This window comes from Lipotes vexillifer, unplaced genomic scaffold, assembly GCF_000442215.2.
Source record: "Lipotes vexillifer unplaced genomic scaffold, Lipotes_vexillifer_v1.1 scaffold395, whole genome shotgun sequence".
Lineage (NCBI taxonomy): Eukaryota > Metazoa > Chordata > Mammalia > Artiodactyla > Lipotidae > Lipotes > Lipotes vexillifer.
The window spans coordinates 4153991-4165131 of NW_006797390.1; the positions used below are offsets into that span (position 1 = coordinate 4153991).

An 11141-nucleotide genomic window follows, 5' to 3' on the forward strand; every position below is an offset into this window, starting at 1 on the left:
TCCATCCCCCCTCCACCCCCCCAGTTATTTCTGATGCTTTCTCTGCATGCCGAGGAGGAGACGTAAAATCTGGAAAGGACTAGCCCTTGGGTGACGCCGCAGCCCTGAAATCTCAGCTCCCAACTCACTGGAAGAGTGGCCGCTTCTGCCAGGCGCCCCTGCAGCCTCCTGAGGGCCTCTGCTCCCACGTGGGCCCCTGGCCAGCCGTTCTGGCATCCCAGGGGAATAGGGGCATGATTTGAGGAAGAGGAGGCTGTTGGAGGGAGGAGGATTGTTTGAGAACCTCTGAGGCTCCGAGCACTGACTGGGTGCGGGAGGTGGAAAACCATGAATTTAACGAGTCACTGTCATCTAGCCTGGCCCGTCTCTCCAGATTCGTTTGCAAATGCAGATTACTTAGCATTTGGACGCCATGGGTGTTTCCCTCCCAAATCGAATTTCTCCTCTTCACACTACTGTCTACAGCGTCTCCGGAAAGAATGGTTCAGGGCAGAACGCGTGCTTGAGACAAGGGAAGTCATTGTGTATCAGAGACCCCGCCCCCTGCCGCCCCACTGCCCCCCACTGAATGTGCATCCCCGCAGGCAGGGTCCTCGAGCTGATGAGATATGATCCCTTCCATCTGGGAGCCAGCAACCCAGGGCAGACTGTCCTGAGTGACAGAACATACAGGGCATGTTATAGTCTCTGAATCCAAACATGAATGAAATGAGGGAATATTAGTGGCTCTGTGCTGAACAGGAGCTTCTCTGTGGTGAGTACATTGGAGTTACAGGGCTGGAGCCACTCCTTCACGTAACATCTGTTTAGTAGGGTCTGCTGTGTGTGTGCCCAGTGCTGTGGAATACTGTCGGGATTAAAAAAAAAAAAAAATGGATCCCCTGTTACGCGGTGTTCCAACTTTGTGGTCTCAGGACCTCTTTACACTTTGAAAAATTATCGAGAGCGCCTACAGGGCTTTCATCTAGGTGCGTTATACTGATCAATATTTATTATATTTGAAGTTAAAATTGAGAAAAGTTTAAAGCACAAGGATACGCAAGCCCACATTCCATTAGCTGTCCGGGGATGATGTCATCACAGGTCACAAAACTCCGCTGTAGACTCGTGAGGGAATAGGAGTATAAAAGCAAACAGTGTCTTAGCACTACTACAAAAGTAGTCTGACCTTATGAACCCCCTGAAAGGGTCATGGGGACACCCGGGGTTCCCCAGGTCACACTGCCCTAGGGATCTAAGGGTCCAGGCAGGTCAGTCGTGGACCATAATGCACGCTGCCTTGTGAAGGAATAGGGAGGGGCCGGAAATGAGTTCAGATGAAGTGCGGTGGGATGCTCTGATGGACATGTTTATTGATTGTAATTACAGTAATCCTTGTGGTCATTCCTATGCCGGTCACTGAACACAGATATTCTCAGCGCACGGCTGTGGCCATGGAGGCGGTGGTGGTGAGGGTTCCGAGACCAGAGGGATCTGAGTGTACGAGGACAGGACGGACGTGACGTTTGAGAGAGCGTATCTGCTATTTAATCATAACTTTGCATTTGGGAAATGAAAAAATATTGTTCTTAATGCTGAGAAGTCAAGCCCGAAAGGAACTTCTCGACTGGGAGGATCCGGAGGGGTTAGGGGTTCTCAGCTGAGAGGTGGGGCTGGGGGAATTAGTATTTATCAGAAGACCAAGGTCAAGTTGAGGAACCTCTGCCCTACAGTTACCGTTTTCATCTTCCTTCTTCTGCAGGTATTAAGTCTCTGATAGCAAATAATATCTACGAGGCTGCCTACCCGCTGCACGACGTGAGTACCGCCTCCATCAGTCAGCAGGGTGAACACTGCAGGCGACATGGTGGTGGATATAGGGCGGGGAGGCAGGAGGGAATGACGATGCTGAACCACCTGGGCTGGCTCCGGACCACTTGTGAATGAAAATAATCCCCAGTTGATTTTTGCCAGTTGTCTCAAACGGTTTCCGTTTTTTCCCTGATGGCAGAACGAATTGGTTTTTGTCTGGGCTTCCCCGCACTCCCTGCCTTGATTTTGGGGAAAGTGTGAGAAGACAGATAACGGCGTGTGGAGGGTTAAAGGGAGATGGGGAAGGTGGGTGGATAGCGGGGAGCGCAAGTCCCAGACCTGGATAATAACGCAGGCTGGACCGCCAGGCCCTCAAATGACTGAAAGTGATATTTTATACGTCATAGCTTTGTGTGGATGTGAAATTCCTCATCCTATGCGAGGATGTATTAAGTGTCAGATCTTTTTTCTATCTTGACATGCTTTAAAGATGTCTCTCAAAATCCCTTATACTGTTGTTTGGTTAAGAAAACAGAGAGACTGTAATTAAAGCTTTTCTTGGCTGCGAGTAACGTTATAAACATCCTATAACATAATGCAGTGGTATTCTTCAAGATGATTCGTGAGGAACTGAACTGGCCCGTGAACTCGGTGCCCCCAGGCTGCCCTGTCCACCCCATCGGTCGCTTTAGCGTCTACCCCACAGTGGTACCAAATGAGACCCCTGGGGTGGGGACCCCTGAGTGCCCGCAGGAATTTCCCAGGTGACCTTTGCTCCTCGCCAGCATGCTTGGTGTGGGCACACGCGAACTGAGGTTCTGCCGGGTATGGCCAGGGCGCAGGGGGGTTTTCCTGATGTGCTAGTCTGTTTCCAGGTCGGGCTCTGCTGTTGGATTTGCTGTGAGGAGGTGCGGGGGGGGGGGTCTCTGAGGCCTGTAAGGGGAGCCGCCCTGGGTGGGAAGCTGCCCACAGGAAACACAGCAGGTGCTGGTGACCAAGGAAGCGGACCGGCGTCTCCTTACGTGTCGTGCTCTTCACCTTCCTTAAGTGGGAATGAAAGAAAGGGATAACGTTAGAAAATTTAAAAGAAAACGCTTTCTCTGTTTTTGATCATTCCATTGGCTTTCTCCTCCTACAGGGTGAATATGATAGTCCAGGGGATGACGTGAATGACAGAAAGGTAAGCCAGCCTGATGGCTGCGCTCGAGGACCACGCAGGGGTGGGGGGCTGCGTAGACGTGTCCTGGGTTTTCTATTTGCTGCTTATCTATTTCCAGCTGTTCTTCCGCAGCTCCCTGTCCCCAGGCGTTTGGAAATGTGAGGGCATTTCTGGTCGTTGACGTGACTGTGTATGGGGGTGCTGTTGGCATTTAGTGCCTGGTGGACCGGTGATGCCAGCCGCCCTGAGATACATCCCACAGTCATACACAGAGGCAAATATCCCTGCCCCTGATGACAAGAGAGCTTTGGCTGAGAAACACTGAGCATCCAAATCCCTTCACTGATAGATGGGGAAACTGAGGCACAGCACAATTGTGCACCTTGCCCATGATAACACTGCTACCATAAACAGAGAAGGGGCTACTGCCCCTCTGACCCTCAAATCTAGTGTTCCTGCTAAAATTTTACCAGTATCTATGCCGTTATGGCTTGTTTGGGGAGGGTCGCCCTTAAGTTATTCTTATCCTCTCTGTCGAGACAGACAGGTAGGGTACAGCCATTCCCAAATGATAGATGAGAAACCTGCATATTCCGGGCTGCTAAGAAATAGGTTATATTTAAGGGAGGGAAAAGGGTCCCTTTGGAGGATCCCCCCTATGCCGGTCACAGCTCCTGCCTGGACAGCTCTTGTCCCCAGCCCTCCATCTAGTTGCCGTTTCTTCTGTTTTCTGGTACTCTAGGAGCATGGGTACCACCCTTCCCACCACGGCACGATGCTCTGAGCATCACCCAGCCTCTTCAGTGGGGGCTGCCCGTCTGGCCATCGCCCTCCTGCCATCCTCCCACCCAGGTTCCCCAGCCTTCAGCGACTCTGGTGAACAGAGAGGGTGGGCGAGGATGGGCGAGCGTGGGCGGGATGAGGAATAGAAGCCCGTGTACCCCCTCTCCCCGCCCCGACTCTGCTGTCTGGAAAATCATTCATCCCCCAAGTTGCTTTTGAGCAGCCTTCTTTTTATCCAGCCTATTAGTCCCTGTTATGAAGTGTTAAGTATTAAAAACATAAAAAGGTCTTTTCCAGAAATACTGCTGTGATTGCTTACATATGTCCCCTGCTCTGCCTGCCCAGGGAATCTGCTGTAGTTTTTCCATGTTTTAACCTCATCTGTTTTCTATCTGATGCTAATAGTCTCAGTGGTGTTTAATTTCCTGAAAAGTCCCGGATCAGATTTAAAGGAAAAGGAGGAAGCCTTTCTCCCCACATCTCACCTCCCTGGCCCCAGCCATTTTCTGTCCTCCTACTTTTTCTTGTCACATTACTCCCCTTTAAAGAGTGATCACCACCTACTGCCCACCGAAGAGACCTCCTGCTGGGTGGGTGGTGACCCTCAGCCCCTCAAGGTAGAACACTTTACAGGAACATTCCAGAGATCAGGAACACACAGTACTCCTGGGAAAAAATCAGCCAGCCCCCGGTTACCTGCACAGAGGCAGAGAGAAGCAAATTGTGGACTATCCAAAATGTATGTACCTTTGCCTGGAATGATACTATATTATCGTTAACAATAAAACCTTTTAAAAAAACGTTTCCCTCCCAGGAATTGTTTTGCTTAGGCAGTGCTGCCTCCTCCCAGTGCACACCCCAAAGGATGGAATGGGTAGAATCTGGCAGGCAGAGAGAGACCAGCCAGGACAGAGCTGCATCTTGGTGGTGGCTCGGTGAAGGTGGACAAGTGTCTTTGGAAGACAAGCAACCCATTTCTTGTGGCTTTTCCTTGGGTTCGCCAGCCAGTCCTGGCCTCCTTGTTTTCCTGTACGGGGGTCATGGTTAGGGAAGTAACGTTTTCTGTGATGGGAAATGAGAGAAACCAGGAGAGAGAGTGAAAGCTTTTTTCTGTCCATTTGGCTTGGGAAACGGATACCCAGCACGGCAAGGAGACCGGTTCCGACGTCCCTGAAATGATTGTCCCGTCAGGACTAAAGCCCTGGTGTCCAAACTCCAGCCAGTGCCACCACCAGGTGGACACGGTCTTTCGTGTATGGCAAGGGGACCTCTCGCTGCCGTGCTGGCTTCCTTCCTAGAGCTTCAGAGGCATATAGGTGGGACCTAAAGGTATCTTGAAAGAACCAGCCGAAATCTCTGAATATGCGCAGCACATTTATTCGTACGTGTTACATTGTAAGAGTCTAGTGTCCTTCCAGAGGGCTGCGGGAAGGATTTTGGTTGGGTGCGAGGGAGAACCCTTGAATTTGGTGCTGGAGGAGGTGGAGAAGGGTTGAGAACTGATGGGAGATCGCCCCTCGGGGGGCCTTTAGGGGTGATCCGCCCACATCCTGCCCGTACCTGGGGCTCGCCTCCTCCTTCCCTGCGATTCGTGGCTCTTCCGGGGATGTGCCTCATAGGCGGAGAGCGATCTCCTTCCCTGCAGCTCGCCTAGTGCAGCCTGCAGTCTCGATGACTCAGCCCCCTCCCGGAGGGTAATTCACGAGAGGCTCCCTCCCTCTGGAGAGCAGGGCTTTCTTGCCTTTCTAGAGAGCTGGGCTGCAAGGGTGTGGATGGGCCCCTCGCACTTCCAGCAGCCACCTCATTCCACATCCGCCAGACTTACCTGCTTTTCTCAGGCATCCCAGGGGAGGGACTGTCACCATCTTCCCCGGGGCTGACTGAGTGCCACCAGCTCCCCGTGGCTTCCCTGCCCACTTAGAGGGACCCCAAAGCGCAACCTGGAAGATACTCATCTTAAACTTGAGAAACTTTAGCAGTTTCTAAACCCTTGGTCCTGAATTTTCCAGCTTTTGCAGATGATTATCTCCTCTAGTGGGCAGTTAAAAAGTCAGTCTTGTCTTTCTGACGGGAAAGGTACCTTTCTTCTTGGTTTCACTTGAGGACTAGTTTTCCCATCCTGCACGACTCCCATTTTACTAATGCGGAAATGACCTGCCAAAAAATCCAACAGGTCATTGCAGGATCCGGAGGTAGAATTCCATCCTCTCCCATCCTGGTCCACCCTGTCCCATCAATGCCTTTGAGCCGGCTACAGCTGGCGTCTTTCTGTCTGTCCCAGGTCCAGCTGCTCTCTGAGGCGCTTGTGGCCTCAGGGAGGGCCCCGAGTCTCGTGCATCTTGCCGCTCTCTGGCATGGCAGATGGTTTTAGCGGTTGGGTTCTTTATAGTCCCATGAAATACTTAAGCCAACTGACCGATGTGACCCTAGGAAGCCGACCTGGCCTCCTGTGTGCTCTGATCCATCAGATGGTGTGGTCCCCTTGTTGCTTCCTGCCCTAAAGGTTGGGGGTCAGACCCACATGCTTGGAATTACATCCGAGGCCTCTGAAATAAGACTCTGTGAGAAGGAGCTGCAGAGCCTCCTGCCTCTGTTCTCAGGCTTGGCCGGTAGGTGAAGAGGACGTGGCATAACTCTGAGGGAGAGAGTGTATTTGCTAGGAGCTCCTTAGAAAGTTCTAGACTCTGCAGGTTTAAAGGGACTGTTGCAGGTTACCCTGGTTGTCCTCTTGCACTTGACGCACACAGGCTCATCCCTGTTGACTGCTGGTCTCTCCCAGGACCCTGTAACCCGGGGCTTAGCCCGATCCACCTGGTCTCGCACTGTGTGATTAAACATTTGTAGAGACAGGGAAGGGTCTACAGCACCCTCCCTCCCCTGCAGAGCTGTGCGAGGCGGCCTGGCAGAGCCACATGGGCGGTGTGCAGGCGTCGTTGCATCACCTCCCAGGTTTGACGCCCTGGAGCTCCAGCTCTTCCGGGGGTTGCCTGGTGATCTCCTCTGCTGTGTCCATCTGGCCCATCTGGAGCCACTCTTGTCAAGGTCACCCATGGGTCGCTGGGTCCAAGGTCACTTCTTGGTTCTCCTTCAGCCTGACCCATCAGCCGTATTTGACCCAGATGCTCACCTTCTTCCCTTGGAATCCCGTGGTCCCTTGGCCTCCAGGACACCACCCACTTCCAGTTCGGTGCCATGTCACCATTGTTCCTCTGGTGCTTCTGCTGTTCTTCATCATCCCCTTGACCTCTGAACGGTGGAGCACCCGGGGCCCCGGCGTCACGCCTCTTCGCTACCTCTCTCTCTGACAGTTGCATCCGTAACTTGATGACTTTACAAATCATGTCTTCTCTGACTCTGGGCTCTCCTTTGAACTCCAGGCTTTTTCTTTTTTTTTTTTTTTTTTTGCGGTCCGCGGGCCTCTCGCTGCTGTGGCCTCTCCCGTTGCGGAGCACAGGCTCCGGACGCGCAGGCTCAGCGGCCATGGCTCACGGGCCCAGCCGCCCCGCGGCACGCGGGATCCTCGGCATGTGGGATCTTTCCGGACCGGGGCACGAACCCGCGTCCCCCGCATCGGCGGGCGGACTCTCAACCACTGCGCCACCAGGGAAGCCCCCCCAGTCCCTTCTAACTGGGGTTATGTCCCAAGATTCTCCCCTTGCTCAGCGCCAGCCTTCCGGCTTCCCTCTTCATCCTGGGACATGCCCTTTCCTCTAGGCCTTGGCACAGAAGGAGTGTTCTTCTAGCTGAAACATAACCTCCTACTTCCTTCAGGTCTCAGCCCAAATGTCACCTCCTCAGAGAGGCCCTCCCTTGCCATCCTTTTCTTTTTTTTTTTTTTAATACTTATCAATAATTATTTTTTAAATTAACTTATTTTGTTATTTTATTTTATTTTTTATCTTTTAAAAAATTTTATTGGAGTCCAGTTGATTTACAATGTTGTGTTAGTTTCAGGTGTACAGCAAAGTGAATCTGTTACACATGTACACATATCCACTCTTGGTTAGATTCTTTTCCCGTATAGGTCATTACAGAGTATTGAGTAGAATTCCCTGTGCTATACCGTGGGTCCTTATTAGTCATCTGTTTTATATGTAGTAGTGTGTATATGTCAATCCCAGCCTCCCAGTTTATCCCTCCCCACTTTCCCCCTTGGTAACCGTAAGTTTGCTTTCTACATCTGTGACTCTATTTCTATTTTGTAAATGAGTTCATTTGTACTATCTTTTTAGATTCCACATATGAGTGATATCATATGATATTAGTCTTTCTCTGTCTGACTTACTTCACTCAGTGTGACAATCTCTAGGTCCATCCATGTCCCTGCAAAATGGCATTCTTTTGTTCTTCTATATGGCTGAGTAATGTCCCATTGTATATACGTACCACATCTTCTTTATCCATTGCTCTGTCGATGGATATTTAGGTTGTTTCCGTGTCTTGGCTATTGTAAATGGTGTTCCCTTGTCACCCTGTCTAAAATAGCACCCTACCCCCCTCTTCATAGTCTACTCCCTACCTTGATCTATTTTTCTCCGTGGCAGTTATAAGTTAATATTTGTCTCTGCGCACAAGGGGTAAAAGCCCCATGATGGCAGGGACTTTGTCTGGTTTACTGCTTTATCCAGTGTCTGGACAGGGCCTGGCACAAGGCGGATATTCAGCCAGTACTTATTAAACGAGTGAATAAATGAACGCCAGGGCTCATCTGGCTGGACTCAGCAAGGCGAGGGAGTGAAGAGCGAGGGGTTTTGCTTGGTAGGTGCAGCGCACCCAGAGTGTGATGAAGGTCACCTTTATTATTTGGGGAAGAGAAGTCAGGCTCTACATTCTCCTGCCTTTGGAGTCTCCCTGTGGATATCTCATGAGAATTCTCCTGGAAGCGTGGCTTTGGGGATTCAGTTTTGACTTGCCAGGATGGCTTTGGCGGGGAGGGGTGTGTGTCAAATGTTAACTTGCTAAGCTGAATAAGAAAAGGTGAATAGTTGCCTGCTTTACCCCTAATCTGGTTCCCTGTTTCTTTTTGTTTAGCTGCTGTATCAAGAATGGGCACGCTATGGGGTGTTTTATAACTTTCAACCTATTGACCTCATCAGGTAAGATGTGGGAGGGGACTCTTGGGAGGACCCAAAAGGTCTCTGCCAACTGTCTTGGCTCCTGGAAGTGTGTTGGCCAAGCAGAGGGCTTGGCTGTTCTAGGCTGTGACGCCCCTGCTCTGTGTCCTACAGGTGGAGAGCCAGCTCCTTGGTGGGGGAGGGCAGTGGCAGCTGTGGGGCAGCAGGTAATGTAGACGGATGTTCCGTGACTTGCATCTTGGGGTCTTCAGCACTGTGGTCTCTCCCTGCCTGATCTTGTGGGGAGAGGAGTGAGTAGAGTTCTCTCTTTTATTATCGTCCCTCAAATTTGCCTAGAGAAGAACGTGGGTGAAGCAGATCCTTGGGTCATTCCCGAGTAGCCACAGTATTGACCAAGAGAAGGGAAGACCCGGCACATCATATAAGGGCTAAGCCAGCTGGCCTGCGTGGAAATGCAGGCTTTTCGTGGCTTCTCCAGAAAACTGGAAGGGAGAAGAGAACTGGGTCCTAAACCTCTCCATTCAGCGCTGCTCCTAAAATTATGCCCTATTGCCTTGGGGATTTCCCCAGTTTCTACAGAACATGGGTGAAAAGCTTTTTGAAAGAACATTCTAGAAGGCAGTAGGTCTGACTAGCCTCAAGTGGGTTGAGGGCTCTAGGAACTCCACGGGCTGTTGAAACCCCACCTCTTTCCCAGCTGACATGTTGGGAGGACACCTGTGCAGTGGGGGACCACTGGGCTGAGTGGGCTCTGGAGACTGGGGTCTTGCCCAGGCTTGGCCACTAGGGGCGATTGTTGCTCTGGTCAAGTCGCGTCCCCTCTTTGGTCTTCGGCATCCTGGTTTTCCGAAACTGGGAGCCTGAGCTAGGGCTCTACGGGGAAATTTGATAGAGCGCGCTTATTTGGAAACTATGGGGACCCTCGGCCCTGTGCCTGACCTAGTGGACTCGCTGCCACTCAGTCACCTGTGGCTCACACTTTAATGAGCTAATTCGTCAGCCAGCAAACTCAGAGAGTGTTCCGGGCTGCTCGCCCTGGGCTGGGACCGCGAGACGGGTGGCCGCCAGAAGGATCGAGTCCAGGGGGAGGGATTCCAGCGTCTTCTTGGAAGAAGACAGCAGGCTGGGAGTCACAGTTTGGGCAGGCTCACCTCCCACGCAGAGAGGGGATGGCCCTCCCAGGGAACTGGGAGCTCACTTGGACAGCAGGTGTTTGTTCCAGCTGAAGACCGTTAGCCGAGGGGCTGGGGTTGGGGAGCGGGGCCACAAATGCCGGTGACCGAGGCCCCCTCACCCTGCACCTCCCGTCCCCCGGCGGCCTTTTGTGAGGTGCGGCCACCTAGACTGTTCTCTGGGCCACACCAGGGCTGCTTCCTCCGTGCCTGGTGGGCTTTGATCATCCTCTCTGCCTCTCTGGTGGCCACCCATGCTGTCGCCTGTTTTCTCCAACGATTCACTCCTTTTGAAAAAATACTATGCCAGAAAATAAAAATTCTCCCTCCCGGAGAGCCCCATGTTTTCCTCCGGAGACTTCAGGTGACCGGCCGCCAGCTAAGTGGGCGACGGCTCTAGCGTGCCCTCCGTTTCAGCCACCGGAGCAGCCTCACCTGCGGCGGGGAGAGGTGCCTTTGGAGCAGATCCTGGCTCTGGGGTCTGGCGGTTCCCGAGGACGCAGAGCCCAAAGCTGTCCAGACGGGTGCAGTGTGCTGTGGGGCTGGGGGCTGTCCACTGCCGTTTCCGCACCTGCTGCACGATGCCAGTGGCCTGGATGTGGGGCTCGGACGTGCCTGGAGCCTCGGGCATCTTTCAGACACTGGCTGGAGGGGAGGGGATGGGACACGGGTAGCATGGGGGCTGTAGTGGGAGACCGTGGCCTACCCAGAGGGGTAAGGAACTTACTCTGCTGGAGGGAGACGAGAGGACTGTAGTGGGGAGAGAGGGAAGGGACAGAGGCGTTGGGGGCATAGGTGGGTAGCAGAGGCAGGGAAGCCAAGAGCAGGCAGCTGGAGAGGAAACTGGGGTGGCGGGTGCGGGGAGAGCTCCCCGCACTCAGCCGGCTCCACCTAAGCTCGTGTGTCCACGTGACCTCCGTCCTCTCCACCATCTGCCAGTCCCCGGTCTGAGCCCAGCTCCTGTGGGTGTGTCTCCAGCGCCACTTCTCTCTGCATCCTTCCTGCCTCCACCTGTCGGGACCGAGTGGCCCACAGGGCCCAGCCTGAGGCCACCCTGACCCTGTGGTTCCATCGCAGCTCATGCCTGTGAACTGCGCCCTCTTGGTGCTCACGTAGGAACTGCACCCGTGTGGTCAGTGCTCAAGCATCCACAGAGGCGGG

The 11141-nt window shown here is 52.9% G+C and overlaps 1 protein-coding gene across 1 annotated transcript in view; it reads left to right on the top strand.

The window, feature by feature from the left end:
* ANO2 (anoctamin 2) overlaps positions 1-11141 on the top strand; it is a 335332-nt gene that overhangs the window by 106839 nt on the left and 217352 nt on the right. Inside the window, 3 exon segments of the mRNA XM_007469512.1 lie at positions 1742-1797; positions 2930-2971; positions 8765-8829. Of these exon segments, the coding sequence (XP_007469574.1) occupies positions 1742-1797; positions 2930-2971; positions 8765-8829 (163 nt within the window).